The sequence below is a fragment of the Mus musculus genome, chromosome 4, assembly GCF_000001635.26.
Source record: "Mus musculus strain C57BL/6J chromosome 4, GRCm38.p6 C57BL/6J".
NCBI lineage: Eukaryota > Metazoa > Chordata > Mammalia > Rodentia > Muridae > Mus > Mus musculus.
In genome coordinates, this window is record NC_000070.6 from 131,767,173 (window position 1) to 131,782,449 (window position 15,277).

General features: G+C 52.8%; 1 protein-coding gene across 16 annotated transcripts in view; it reads right to left on the bottom strand.

Annotated features, from left to right (window-relative positions):
• Positions 1–1,284: 1,284 nt before the first annotated feature.
• Positions 1,285–15,277, bottom strand: part of Ptpru (protein tyrosine phosphatase, receptor type, U) — a 69,850-nt gene continuing 55,857 nt past the window's right edge. For 6 of the 16 annotated variants that reach the window (XM_006538673.3, NM_011214.2, NM_001083119.2 and 3 more), the window contains 12 exons: positions 13,658–13,694; positions 12,903–13,000; positions 12,691–12,807; positions 11,851–12,005; positions 9,610–9,745; positions 9,033–9,182; positions 7,035–7,208; positions 5,332–5,472; positions 4,275–4,400; positions 3,995–4,152; positions 2,581–2,716; positions 1,285–2,388 (listed from right to left, as the gene is read on the bottom strand). In XM_006538673.3, the coding sequence (XP_006538736.1) occupies positions 2,326–2,388; positions 2,581–2,716; positions 3,995–4,152; positions 4,275–4,400; positions 5,332–5,472; positions 7,035–7,208; positions 9,033–9,182; positions 9,610–9,745; positions 11,851–12,005; positions 12,691–12,807; positions 12,903–13,000; positions 13,658–13,694 (1,491 nt within the window). In that variant the 3' untranslated portion in view covers positions 1,285–2,325. Of the gene's footprint in view, positions 2,389–2,580; positions 2,717–3,994; positions 4,153–4,274; positions 4,401–5,331; positions 5,473–7,034; positions 7,209–9,032; positions 9,183–9,609; positions 9,746–11,850; positions 12,006–12,690; positions 12,808–12,902; positions 13,040–13,657; positions 13,695–15,277 lie in introns of all 16 variants that reach the window. The other 10 variants (XM_011250215.3, XM_011250213.3, XM_011250212.3 and 7 more) reach the window with 3 other exon arrangements.

Consider the following 15,277-nt stretch of genomic DNA (forward strand, 5'->3'; position numbering starts at 1 on the left):
GTCAGCTCTGAATGAGACGGCTGAGCCCCCACTGTTACAACAACAGAGCTGACCTTGACCCCATCCCCTCTCTGGGGGATAGCAGACAGCCTGAGACCTCACGATGAAGCCCATTGCTTGAGGAATGGCTTCTGAAACTTAATCTTGTCAAGCCTCTAAACACACCTAGATTGAGTTAATTGAAGAGGCTGGAGTCTTGAACCAAACAAAGAGAAGAAAAGTAATTGAGACCAAAATCCATCATTTTATTTTAGGGGACAAACACACGTCCATGTGTGCCCTCACAGAAGCCAGAGGAGGACATCTGGTCTCTTCCTCTGTTGCTGACCTCATTACGTCCTCTTCCACTGACCTGAAGCTCACCATTTTGGCTAGGCTAGCCAAGGGAACTCCCAGAACTCATTTGTCTTCACTGTCCAATGCCAGAGTTATAGACATGTGTGGCCATGCCCAACTTTTATGTGGGTGCTAAGGTCTTGAACTTGGGTCCTCATGCTTGCCTAGCAAGCCACTCTTACCCATTAAGGGATTTCCTCAGCCCCTGTTCTCTGCCTCTTGACTGGAATGCAATGTGAAGAGATGGTTGAGGCCCTGCCCTCCCCCACCTCCTCCTCCCTCCTCCTCCCCCCTCCACCCGAGCCTTCCCCACTGCAATGCCTAATCCCAGTTGTCAACCTGATGCACCTGGAAAAACAGAACTTCAACTGAAGACTCCCCTCCATCACTACACTGGCCTGTGCTCCTGTCTTCAAGGAACTGGTTTTACTTAATGGTTGATGGGGGAGGGTCCAGCCCACTGTGGGCAGAACCATTCCTAGGCTGGTGGACCTGAGCTATGGAAGAAAGATGCTGAACATGAGTCTGGAAGTGAACCAATTAACAGTGTTCCTCCTTGGCTTCTGCCTCCGAGTCCTGCTCTGAGTTCCTGCCTTGGCTTCACTCATGATGGACTGCAACATGTAAGATGAAATAAACACTTTTCTGTCCACATGGCTGTTGATCCTGGTGTTTATCATCGCAACAGAAGCCAAACGAGAACACTCACTATAGTGGACTGTACCCTTGAGCTGTATCCCAGAATAACCCTGCCCTCCCTTAAGGTACTCTTGTTAAGTACTGTGTTGCAGGAACAACTTCTGCGGGAGGACTCTTGAGTGATGCCCTGGTCCATATATCTACTGTTTGGTGAATAAAAAAGCCAAAACAAGCCTAGGATCTAGGCCTCTGACCCACACTGGCCCAAGAGGCCGGGCAGGCATCCATCACACACACAGAGCCACAGGGTGGCATTCAGAGAGCACATTTATTTACAAAGCGCTTTACAAACATTACCTTACACCTCCCCACAGCCCCCTGTGAGGTAGGTCAGTAGTCATATCTACAGTTTACAGATGGGGAAATTGAGGCACGAAATGGGGGTGTGGCCTACCCCATTATAAAGAGAACTTCCCACCCTCCCATCAAAAAAATAACAAAATAACAACAACAAAAAAAGCACTGGTCCTCCATTCCAAAGTATCCCTTCTTCCTCTGTACTCTAGGAGCTGACACCAGCCCTGTTCTAGCCTGCCCCGATCCAGTGGCAGCCTCACCAAGAGCCACAGGGACCTCAACCCCAGGGGCTGTGATTCAGCCTTGTGGATTGTCACAGGCCCAAGCTGAGCAGGACTGAGCCATGGAGACCCAAAGGCCAGGGAAGAGGGAGCTGAAGTATATCATTCTGCATATACTGGGCCAGGCAGGGATGGAGCCCAGGAGGGAGGCACGGGTCCTGTTGCAGGAAAAGCTCAGAAGCAGGAGGAAAGCGAGCAAAGCACCCCAGGTCTGTAGGGGCAGTGGGATGGAGAATGGAGCTGCAGGATGCTCAGCGGGTCCCACCGGCGAGACGGGGAAGAGTCCCAGCTTCAGGACTCTCGGGGACTCAGCCCCTGCCAAGTCCCAGTGAGCCTCCACCACGTGCAGAAAGGACCATACTGGGTGCAAACCATGGGTGCTCTCTGCAGACACTCATTCATTTCTGGCCAAGGACTGTGATGGAGCAGAGGGGCCTGGCCTGGGCTCTCCAGCACTAGCTATTTTGGTCCAGGCGAGCTTCTCTGCACAGGTCTGCAGGGCCCTCTAGAGGTGGGGCTGATACAGTCTTGCAAAGCTTCTCCTTGGCCTGCAGCCTTCCCGTGGGGGTCACCAAGATGGTGCAGTGTCCGTCCGTTCCAGTGTTGTCCCTGTGGAATTATGGCTGAGCAAAGTTGGGGCCACAGGCCCTCCTCATCTGGGATGATGGGCCATGCCCTGGGTGTTCACTGGGTGCCCCAGGTCAGGCGCCTGCTATCTCAACTCCAGAGCCTCCAGGTACTCCAGGGCCACGTCGTAGCAGAAATGATACTGATCCTGAGGAAAGAGAGCACCTTGAGCTGGGGCTCCCCTCCAGAAAAAGGGGAATAAGAAAGGCATCCTAACAACCCAGGACTAGAAGGGAGGCCCAAAGTTGGGGGCCAGACAAGAGTATGTAGGTTCTGGGAAACCCTATGGGGGGTTGTTTGGGGAGTCTGAAGTGGCCGTGCCCGGGACACGGCTCCTCACCATGGTCTCCACCATATTGGGCTTGTAGTTCCGAAGTGTTTTGGCAGCAAAGAAAACATCCACCAGGCTGTGACAGCGGATCATCTCCAAGACCGTGGCACAGGCGCAGAAGGTGCCACTGCGGCCACCCCCGTTGCTAAAGGAAACACAGAAGAGGTTTGGGGTAGGGGAAAAGGTGGGGAGTGGAGCTAGGCAATCTAAGGGCAGGGGCAAGGTCAGAGAGCCCAAAGGTGGGGGTAACACTGAAGAGCCACGTAGGCATGGCTAGGGAGATGAGAGATGAGAAGTGGAATCCAGGGGCTAGACTTAGGAGCAGAAGGTTAAAGACAGTTCAGGGTTGAGACTGGCATCCAGAACTGTGTATCGTGTCCAAGATATCTTCAAGAAGCACTGGCCTGTAGATGCCTAGAGGAAAGAGCCAACCACGCTTCAAATAACAGAGAAGGGTAGTTCAGAGGCAAACAAGACCCAGAGCAAGATGGGAAGTCGGAACACCAGCCAGGGCCAACAGTGCAGACACACAAGACAAACACAAGTGCTGGGCACAGCCCGTAGCCGCCAGGCATCCCAGCTTCCTCCTCCCACTTCCCTCTGCTCCTGTGACCCAACAGGAGCCTCCTGGGGAATGGGAGACTAACTAGCCTCCTGCTGCAGGAGTCTCTCACTAACCAGGCTGGTGCTGGGAGGCTCACAAAGCATAAGATGCATGAGAAAGAGGTGAGTGTACCCAGGCGTGAGTGAAGGCCTGCATTTCTGAGTGGAGGTACACATAAACAAATGAATGAGTGGGATATACACTAGAGAGAGAAAGAACATTGAGTGTGTACATGCATACATAAAGACTAGAATGTCACTGGCATAAAGGGTGTGCTACATGGGGCCAACAGGAGGGCTAAGTGGGTGAGAGTGCTTGCTGCTAAGACTGACGGCCTGAGTTCAATCCCTAGGACCTACATGATGGAAGCAAAGAGCTGACTCCTGCAGTTCCTGTTGTCCTGTGACTTACACACACACACTGTCATGCAAAAACACATGCATGAGCACACACACATTAAAGAAGTGTAATTTTAAAAAGTTTTTAAAGTATGCTATACAGAGACAGCAAGACACCTTAGTGGAGTAAAGACACTTGCCACACAAACCTGGTGACCTGGGTTTGAGTCCTAGAGCCCGGGTAAAAGTAGAAACAGAAAACAACTCTATGAAGTTGTCCTCTGACATCTAGACATGTCCCGTGTGCATGCCTATTCTTCACACACGCACATACAAATGAAGAATAAGTGTAAGCATGCTGTAATGTCATGGGGTGAGGGATTCTGACAGCCCCTGGAGCCTGGACTCCTTTCTGTTAGCCCTGAGAGCCCCATCAGTCTCCTGTCCTTCACCCACCCAACCCCTCCCAGGGAGCACTCACAGACAATGCACCACGGTGCGCCCATCCCCACTCTCTGCCTGCCACTTGTCCACCTCAGCCAACAGGTGCAGAAAGGCCTTCCTGGAGTCAGGCGTGTCCCGATAAGCAGACCAACGCAGAAACTGGAAGTGCCGTACCAGCAGGTGACCCTCCTGCAGCTGGGGATGCAGCAGCCAGGCAGAGAAATGTGAGCACGAAGGTCACAGGAGCCCCCGATGACCTTGAGAGGTCGGTAAAGGCAGCCCCGGCCGCCCACCCTTGGCCTCCTCGAGACACTCACCCGAGAAGAGTTCTGCACCCGGAACACTCGGGACACCAAATCCTCGTTTGCTGTGCCAGACACAAACTCCACCTCCATGAGCCCATACTGCTGTCGGCCTGGCTCCGGCCAGTACTGCAAGCAGGGCTGGGATACAGAGAGGAAGCTGAGTGGAACAGAGCCAGTCCCCACTCCAGTGCCAGCTCTGGGGGTTCCAGACTGGCTCAGTGCCTGGCTCTGGACTCCCCTGCAGCAGACCTATCTCTCCACCACACACACACACATCAGAACACAAGGACAGCTGCCCAGAGCACTGGCACATTCAGACTGGTCACAGCAAACTCATCACAGACAACGTGATCCCCACGATTATGTGGCTGGAAACCTCCTCTAACATGCTAGCTGCATCCCACATACATGTGTGCGTGGACTCCTGCATTACGCTACCGTCCTCCAGGAAGAGGCAGGCATGCACTCCACCTATCCCAAAGCAACAATGCCTTCTCCTTGCTGTCTCTGAGCCTGGCTTCAGCTCAGAGATAAGATGATCCTGATGCTCAAACACGGCTTCATTCCCCACTCAGCTTCTAGAGACAGCACCAGAGATGGGAGAGGAGCAGAGGAGGCCCCTCCGATACACACATACGCACACATGTGCTTCAGCATAAAGAGGTAACATGGCCTGCTCTAAGTCAAAGAGAAAACAAGAGCCTTGTATTTGTTTTACTTCAAAAGCCCCAGGGTAGATAGTTTGGGGGAACCACTGCAGAAGCAGAAATTCTGAGTGGGTTGGGGAACACAGCACTGCCCCCTCCCACTATGTGACCCTGGAGAAAGCACCTCTTCTCTGTTGGTCTTAATTCCTTTTCTCCCCTGAAGCCTCTATCCAGAAGCCACTGTAAACTATAAATGGGATCAAGCCTGCACAACAGTCCCAGGTGCTCAGTTAAAAAGGAGCTGAGTTAGTTCCACATGAAACCCTTGTTTATAGATTAGGAAAGCCGGGCTCTGGGAGGGAGTGTGACAGCAGAGCTGATGGCTTTGGGGACAGCATCAGTGGAGGCCCCCTGAGCCTCACCCAGGCGGAGTTGGACTGGTTAAGTTGGTTCAGCATGACGATGGAGGTGCACCCGTAGTCGTAGACCAGCCGCCAGAAGTCGGGCGTGGTACTCTGCAGCGGGTGCAGGGTCACGATGAAGGCGGCGCTCCGTGTGTAGCTCTGCAGAGGAAATGGCACTCAGAAGGACCCTTTGATGGCTCCAAGCAGTGCCTCCCAGAAGCCAGTACTCTCACATGGGTGACCAGAGACTTTCCTACAGACTGGGCCACCCCAAACGGACCCCAGCCGACCCCTTCCCTCAGACAACGCATTGGTGTCTAAGAATCAGTCCTCTGGAATGTCAGGCCCACTACACATGGCTGGAACCAAGTATCTGAGGCTTCAGAGACCCAGGGGAGACCAACCAGCAGCCCATTCCCACCCATGACCTTTCCTAGCTGGACACTGGAGTCACTTCTCTGGCCCCCAGGACATAGAGAGCACACTGAGGTGAAAGGTCATGGATAGCAAGAATGTCATGAAACCCTAAGCTTCCATGACAAACTATGATACTCCCTAGGACCCTTCAGCAGGCCCAGACATCCAGTTAAGCGATCCAGTGGGCACAGCACATGTACACAGATGGCACTGGGCTGAGGAATGCATGTGTCACTTCAGACACAGAGCTTCAGCTCACACCAAGAAGCTCATAGGCAACGACAGGTGTCCCTCTCACCATGTGCCTTGTGCCTTGTGCTGTCCTGCAGAGGGGCTCTGGGCAGGAACTAGGCCACAAAAACCCTACCTCCTTCAGACCAACTTGGGGACAGGGCTCTCTCCTCCCTAGGTGGAGTTCTTCCAGTTGCGTTGAGCCTGGCCTGGCTCTCTTCTCTTATTTCTTTCTCCCTGACCACTCAGTGTGCTTGCCTCTTTGCTCTCAGCAACATTGAGTTTTCAGTGCCTTGCTCCTTGTCCCCATGATGGCCTGTCCCTGATGTGGGGCAAGTCAGCCTGGCAGAGGGCCTGAGAACACACAGCCTATATGGCTACACGGGTAAAGCCATGTTCTCTCACGTTTTCTGTAACAGTTGCTTCTCTGCCTGTCTGCCTCCCGTGCTTCTCTCCCATCTGGCTTTAAGAGGGAGTAGAACAGGAGCGATGCTCACAGTCCTTCCTTCTCAAAGGGTGTCACCCCCAGGTCCCAAGCCCCAGCACCTATGTCCTGCTCTGCTTGCAATGCCCGGTCAAGAAGGTGAAGACCCTTGGGCTAGGGACAGGTCTGCTCACCGGTTCCTGGGCCCCCAGGCCACAATTAGATAAGGACTGGGGATCCAATCACCACTGTAGGCCAGGTACAGCTCTTATCTCCTCAAAACAGGCTCCTCCAGTTCTAAATATCAGGTGTCAAGTCCTGACCTCAAATCCTCAGGGATCCCCAGCCTAAGCCTTCATCTCATGCCAAGCTCTGCTGGGACCGGTCCTGGAGACAACCCTGCCTGAACCCCACCATCCAGACCCTCGCTAAAGCTGACTGAAATAGCAGAAATGGAATGGAACACTGGGTGTCCAGAGGATAAGACTGAGAGGGCTAAGAAGGTCTCCCATGGGCCTGTCCCACTGAATGAGCATCTGGGGGTGGGGGGAGGAATGTCCCTCCACCAGAGGCCTTGGCTATGCTTCATTGACTCCAGGGCCCTCCCAGGAGGGGGAGTCCCAGAGCGACTGCAGTATCGGATTCTCACGTCAGTCAGTGCTGCATTGATGTAGTTATTGGGGTCCCCATCACTGGAGATGAGGAAGGGCAGGCAGCGGTCTGGTGGCAGCACATCCATGCTACGGTTCTTGTCTCGATTCCGGGGCAGCAGGGCAATGCTACACTCCTCCACATCCAGCGGCGGCGTGACCGAGTTCAGCGTCTGCAGAGAGAGAGATGAGACTGAGCAGGCCCGATCAGGGCCTCCTCAAAGGAGGTTAGATAATTAACTCTGGGCTATGTATGGAGAAACTGAGGCCCAGGGAGAAAGAAGTTAGGGAGTCAAGCTGCCACAAAGGGCCTAGATTGAGCTTTGGGACTAACGCCTGTCTCCCTGAGCCACTGTGGACTTGGATAAGTGAGTTACTCTTCTCACTTGTAAAATGGGAATATGGTGTGCCTTTTTCACGGGCTTCCTAGAAAGCCAAATGAGATCATGGCAGGCACTAAGAGCCTGGTGCACCAGGGCTCAGCCTAGTGAGGGTCAGCAATCGATGGTCAGTGTTCTCAAAGATGCAAGCCTGAGTCCCACCTCTTCCCAAGAGACAACCCCAGGCACAAGGCAGAAGCGTTGGTCACAGCTCTGTCTAGACAGAATGCAACCCTGAGCACCTGACATAGGCTCAGCCAGGGCTATGACATCTATCTCTACACCAAACCTTCAGTTTTAAGATACTAAAGAGTTAATTTCTCTCTTATTCTTAGAGATCCCTCCCAGGACCCCAAGTCTGTTATGATCCCCAAAGCTGATACCCCCTTCAGGAATCACCAGCCAGCTACATTTCCCAGGTAACCCTATGCTGGCTCCAAACTGTGCCAGTCAGCAGGTGCCATATGGCAGAGGGAACATAGAAACTCGGAGTGGAGGGAACCCCTGTGTCTCTGGTACCCAGAGATCAACAGATTCCTCTGGAGAGCAGCCTGCAGCATGATGAGCCTAGCCCCACCCCAAACAGACCACCAGAATCTGGGTCTATCTTGGACTCCTCCTCTAACCCCAGTGCCTGGCTTAAGAATAGATGTGTGGGCCAAGCAGTGGTGGCGCACACCTTTAGTCCCAGCAGTCAGGAGGTAGAGACAGAGAGACAGGATGATTCCTGAGAGTTCAAGGCCAGCCTGGTCTACAGAGTGAGTTACAGGACACCTAACTAGCTGTGTGGGATCTGGGCTAGTGTTTTGCTGGGACCATTCAGGGCAGCAAGAGTAACAGCATCCTGGTGCAGCTGTGGGCCAGGTGCAGGTTCAAGTGTGAAGCCAGAGCCAAGGCAGAAGCCAGGCATCATCGTACCAGCCTATAATCCCAGCACCAGGCTGGTGCAGAGGATTACCTTGAGACTGCATTCTTAGAAAAGGGAGTGGAGGCACAAATTGGATTGATGGCTCAGTTGCTCAAACATTTGCCTTGCAAGCGTGAGGATCAGAGTTCAACCCCCAAAACCCACGTTTAAGAAATAAAAATAAAAAGCTGGTGCCTCTGCTTGGCTGCACAAATTTGTCATCTCAATAATGGGAGAGGAAGAAAGGCAGACCCCCCAGGCCCCCAGGACTCACACACTCACACATCTACACACACATACTCACACACCTACACACACATACTCACACACCTACACACACATACTTACACACCTACACACATACTCACACACCTATACACATACACACCTACACACACTTACACACCTACACACACACACTCACACACCCCAAACTCCACTCCTATATACACACACCCAACCCTATATATGCTCACAGCCCACTCATATACATATATATGTATATATGTGTGTGTGTATGTGTATATAAAGTCACATACCTCTTACATATTCACTCCACTCCTATATATATATATATATATATATATATATATATATATACACACACAAACATGCCCCTGTATACACATACCCAACTTTACACATATGCCCTCACACCTACACACACACTCACACACCCCACATCTGTACACACATACTCATCCCCCTACCTGGAACTCTTCCCGAAGCTGGGAGGAATTGCTCTGAGGGTCAATGCGGATCATCTCCCTGTAGGTGGCCTTGAACTCGTTGACAGGGATGGTGGTCTCCCCACACAGGCAGGCCTCCAAGATTGCATCGTGGATGAAGATATATTGTTCCTGGAACAGGAGACAGGAATATAAGGGGACTGGAAGCTCTGCAGAAGATGAAGGACAAAGAAGACCAGGCTGAGTTCAACCATCAACTCAGCTCATCTCTACTGCACCCAGGAACATTCCTAGCAGATCATCTGAGTGGCAAGGGACAGTGCAAGGTCCCAGGTCTAGTGAGGACCCAAACCCTGGTACATGTGACTCTAGACCCCCTTTACCTCCCCTCCCTGTACGACACTGAAATGAAGTTTGGAGAGACCTAAGAGCCACCCCCATCTGCCACCTCCACTCACCACCGCCCAACCCCTATCACATCTGAGATGGTCAGGGAAGGAGGGACCTAGGATGCCCTGAAGATGTGTTACTTCAGCTCTGGGCTCCATGACAAAGACCTAAATGGAGGAAAGAGGTCGGGAACAGGACAGGTCCGAACCTCCGTCTGGATCATGTTGACCCGTCGGGAACAGAGGGTCTTCACACAGTTGTAAATGTCCACGACCCCCTCACATTCAGCCATGTCCAGCATCACATCCAGGACGATGTAGCAGCCTGTGCGGCCAGTTCCTGCACTGAGGGGAAGGGAAGGCCAGGGCCACATCAGAACCTTGGGGCAGGGGCTCAAGACCAGGGAGAAGAAAAGAAGCAGGGACCAGGGTGTCTGCCATAGCTATAAAACTCAGGGGTTAGGGACACTCTGACAAGGAGGGGCTGTGGAGCAAAGGGGACCTGGGGGGAGCAGAGAACAAGACATGGGGAAGGAAAAGACAGGAAAGGATGGGAGGACATAGAAGTGACTTCCTCAAGGGAGCAACAGGGACTCAGGGAGAGGGATGATAGTGATGCTCAGAGCTCAGTGTAGGAGCACACTCTCCCCTGAATAGCCCAGACTCCTGTACATCCTTCAAAACCCCACAGACTCATGCCCACCCACATCCCCATGGAGCTTCCAACACTCCCAGGCCCTCTTCCAAACCCTCAGAGCAATATGGCTTCCTTCTGTTTAAACACTTGCCACGGAGTCCCTATTGATGTGGGATGTGGCTGTCTCTGTAACTCTCCCAGGAGCACAGCGAGGGCAGGGCTGTGTCGGACCCATCGTTGGTGTGTGTGCTCAGCACAGGGAGCGATGTGGATGGGGTGGAGGGTTGAGAAGGATGCCACCAAGACTCCAGCTTCAATATGGCGCCACCGAAGCATTAAACATTACTGAAGACTAAAGCACCTTACTGAAGACTGCCCAGCTCAGTCACACAAGCACCTTACTGAAGACTACCCAGCTCAATCACACAAGCACCTTACTGAAGACTACCCAGCTCAGTCACACAAGCACCTTACTGAAGCACTTTGGAAGACCTGGGTGGCATTCACTGGGTCTGAGTGTTCACAAACAGCCATTCTGTCCCTACGCATGGTCCACAGAAGCCGCACCTCTGAGCATCCTTAGCTGCCATTCTATTCTAGCACCATCATTTCTGGTGCCTAGCAACAGAAGGTGGACAGATGCACCCTGGAATGTGATGCTGTGTGGATGTACCTCACATTGGGGGGACATAATTCACACAAAGTTCAGGGAACAGGGGACATTCCAGAACTGGGCCGTGTGAGTGTGTTTGGTCAATAGCGTGCGTGCGTGCGTGCGTGCGTGCGTGCGTGCGTGCGTGTGTGTGTGTGTGTGTGTGTGTGTGTGTATACAAACATGTCAGAGGTCAGAGGTCAACATCAAGTGTCATTCCTCAGGAAGTCATCGTTCCTTCTGAGACAGGGTCTCACCCTGGGTCCTGGGGTTTCCTGATTAGGCTAGGTAGGCTGGCCAGTTAGAGACAGGGATTTTCCTATCTCTGTCTCCCCAGGGCCGAGATGACAAGCACATGCCCCACACCCAACTTTTTATATAGGTGCTGGGGATCAAACTCAGCTCCTGGGCTTGGGAAGCAGACACCTGAGCCAACCATCTCCCAAGCCCGTGTTCTATCTCTCAATCCGAGAAGATTAAGCTAGGAGTTCAGTTAATAAACACTCGTTGTTTGTGATGTAAATTACACTTTGCATTATAGACTTTCTGTATGATTAGAATTCATCCTTAGAAGATGCTGTCTTGGGGCCAGAGAAATGACTCAGCAGTTAAGAGCACTGACTGCTCTTCCAGAGGTCCTGAGTTCAAATCCCAGCAACCACATGGTGGCTCACAACCATCTGTAATGGGATCCAATGCCCTCTTGTGTGTTAGGCAGGCTTACATGCAAATAGAGCAGTCATATCATAAATAAATCTTTTTGAAAATTCAATCTTGATGAGATTTGAACAGGAAAGGAGAGAGAGAGAGAGAGAGAGAGAGAGAGAGAGAGAGAGAGAGAGAGAGAAGCCAGGAGGCCGTAGGGCAAAAGACAGCCATGTGGCATATGGTGAGTTGGGAGCAGTCCCTGCAGAGGAGCCAGGACAGGCTACAGGAACTGTGCTTGCAGGTTCCAGGATTCCTCAGTTCTGGTAAAGGAGCTCTGTGGGGTATCAACCTCAGAGCCAAAGCTCATGGAATCTTGGGGAAACATTCTCTTCTATCATCTGTCTCCAAGCAGGGTGACCCAAGCCCCGAACTCCTTAGGGACCATGAACCTACGCCACTCCACCCAGCTCCCCACACCTGGGCCCCTCTCCTTGGGATCTCCAGTGTCCCCACCTGCAGTGAATGACAATGGGCCCGGCATCAGGTGGAGTGGAAGCCTTCACACGCCGGATGAAGGCCAGCAGCCCCGTGGCGTGGTAGGGGACACCATGCTCTGGCCACGCTGTGAAATGGAACTGGCGGACCTCATGCCGGGCTGAGTAACCTCTCTGTGGAAAGCACAGTGGTGACAGTCAGCTGCCGGCAGCACGCACTGGGACACCAGCTGTAGGCCAGGTTCTGGCAAGGCTGGTAGCAACGTCCATTGTACAGGTAAGGAAATGAAGGGCCAGTGAATCCCCTCTGCCAAGGCTGAACAAGTGCACACACTGAGTCCACCAGATGCTTAAAGCTATGCTGTCCAGCACCCGCCTTGCCCCTGGGTTGTCGTGTAAACAGAAGAGAGCACTGGGAACCAAAGTCAGCATGCCTGTACAGTCACTAAGCCATCTGCCAGCCCTCCTCTGAGGATTTTACAGAGTAACTAAATGGGAACGTGAACCCTGATACAAGAGGGAAACCTCTGACCCTCATTTTTCTCATCTGCACAATGGGTCTGATGGTAAACACGTGTCCAGGGCTTTCTAGAGCTAAGACAATGTGTGTAAGGGGCCCACAGCACAGTAAGCCACCCAGCAAGGAACAATGCAGGGCAGTTATCAGATCTTCTTCATCATATCAGAGGCATACTGGAGACCAGCAGGAACTGTCGCCATCCCATCCCTCAGCCACCACTCCATCCCTCAGCCATACTCCTGGCAAGAAGAGCTTGCTGGCCACTCTGTCCCCTCATGCTTCCCAGACTGGGGCAATGTAGGCTCTACATGGAAGAGGTGTAGAGAAGATGAGACTTACCCGCTCCAGGGCAAAGGTGCGCACCACATACTCAGCCAGTGTCTCTGTCTTTACCAGCGTGATCTTGATGTCCCCATACATGTCTGAGTCCTCAGGCCAGTAGCGAGAACACTTCACCTGGGGCCCCCAGAGCACAGGGTTCACTGGGCTCTTAGCCAACCATGAAGCCCACCCTGCTCCCAGCTCAACCCCCCCTCCCCAGCCCCGCTTACCCTGCCCACCTCTACCAGCTTGGTGATCATGACGATGCTCGCACACTGTTCCTGCCACACCATGCGCCAGAAATCGTAGATCATCTCAGGCTTTGGCCCTGGGGGCGCAGAGGGTGCCTGTCCCTGAGCAAGGTCCCCTATGGCCAGCATACCATGATGCCCAGTGACATCACCCCTTACTGGGAGGCTCCCAGGACCCGACCCCAATGGGGGCTTCTCACTCACCCCAATATACCCCACCAAGCACAGCTTCATGCCTGAAGGGCCCTAGAACGGGCAATAGTGGGGCAGAGCCTGGCTAGAGAGCCTGGTGTACTGAGTAAGGCTTAGAGAACTGTGCGGACAGTAGACCCTTGGTCCATGGAACAAACCTCCAAGAGAGGTGGAGAGAGAGGCAGTAGCAGAAAAGAGACGAGCTAGAGGGGACCCAGAGGGCCAATCGGACCAAGAGGCATGTTCCATAACAGTAAGGACGGGTCTGACCGGCCCGTGCACATGCATCACCACAGAGATACACACAGCCAGGTTGCTGGGATGGATTGATCATACCGGGAGACACAGACAGACAGAGGATAAAGGCTACAGTTATGTGCAAGAGACCCAGGCAGGCAGTGGGAATGGAAAGGCAGACAGATGGGGAGGCAGACAGGGAGCTGAGCAGATCAGCAAGGCAGGCAGGCAGGCAGGCAGGCAGGCAGGCAGGCAGGCAACATTCCATATCATGAGAGGGTGCCACAGGCTGAGGGGCCAGGTACCTTGAGTGGCTATGAAGTGGTTTGACCTGTGGTAGCCCTGAAACAGGAAAATGGGATGCAGTGAATGTCGGGGGGAGCAGACGTCTGTTCGTTCAGCCAACCTCCTCATCCCCCTTCTTCCAGGAGCGGCATCCTGCAGAGACTCCCACCCTCATGCCTCTGGATGAGGGTGTGACCTTGTCCTTCCAGTCCCAAAGCAGAGACAAGTGGAGCTAAGACGCCAAGGTCTTGCTATGGAACCCTAGAGATGATGGTCCCCTGTGAGCCCTCAAAGCAGGAGAGTTATCTGCTAACAACATGACTGTGGTTTAGAGACATATGAAACCCAGGATGATGCTGTCTGCCTCCCACAGTCCCAGAAACATAATCCACCACGAACCCCAGATATGGGAGAACCAGTGGTTGGCAGAATGCCCAGTTTCTGTCAGAGTGTTCAGAATGGATGGTACACTTCCCAAGGACCTCAGCTACCCAGAACTTTTGTGGCTGGCATGGGAGCTTAAAGAGGGTTTCACATTGGGCCATTAGATGAAATTTTAAAATCTGTTTTACTGATAATGAAGAGTATTCCTGAGACCGGGTGATGGCCCCTTGTTTTTCTAAATGCTACTGTCTATCTCCCATGAAAGAGAAGCCAAGAGCTACCTTATCCTCCATCCCCAGAGCCCTCAGACCAAGCATCAGTGGGCTTCCAGAGTCATGGTGATGGCCCCATACTGTTCTAAGCACTACCTTCTATCTTATAGGAAAGAGAAGCCAAAAGCTACCTCATGCTCCATCCCAAAGGTAGCACCAAAGCGAATGACCCCAAGGTCCCTCCCAAGGCTGCATCTTTCTGTGACAAGAGCCAGCCAGGAAGCCAGTGTGCAAAATTTACCAAGTACAACAGAGGCAGGTGTGAGAGAAAACCAAGTTCCACCCCTGGCCCTCAAACACAACCCCAAGTAACTCCTCCGGACCCCTGGGCTTCCAGAACCCAAAGGGCCCTGGAGCCCTGCTGCCAGGGTCAGTCCCAGCAGCCCTCAAGCTAACTCCCCTCCCTCCTCTTGGCCTCCATCTTCTCTTGCATGCGGTAGATCGGGACAAGATTTCCCTCCCGGGGATGTGAGGGCACAAACAGTAATGTGGTTAAGTATTGTCACTGGGCCAGGCATAAAGGAGGACAATGAGCAGCTGTTATTTTTAACCACATCTCAAAGGTCACTAAAGTGGCACACACGCCTTTAATCCCAGCAAAAGCAGGGGTGGGGTGGGGTGGGGAAACAGCTGGGCCTCGAGGAGACCTCCTGAGTGTTGGGTTTTAATGGACCTGGGTCCCTGTTGGCAGGCTCCAACAAGTGACAGCACTTATTAGTCGGTATCAATAATGGAGGAATGGAACTCAATTAAAACTGATTGGCTGGGCTGAGGATGAGGTTCGGGGGTAGCATGCATGCCTAGCGTGTGGGAGACCCTGGATTCTATCCCAGCACAAACAAAACAAAACAAATACCATTGATCCCAATGATTAGATGTTATAAAATTCGTATCTGTCCCCACACCAACAGGTGGGAAGTCTGGCATTCTGGGTACACAGGAACCCCTGGGATAATGTCAGAGACCCACTTGGGCTCAGAGGAT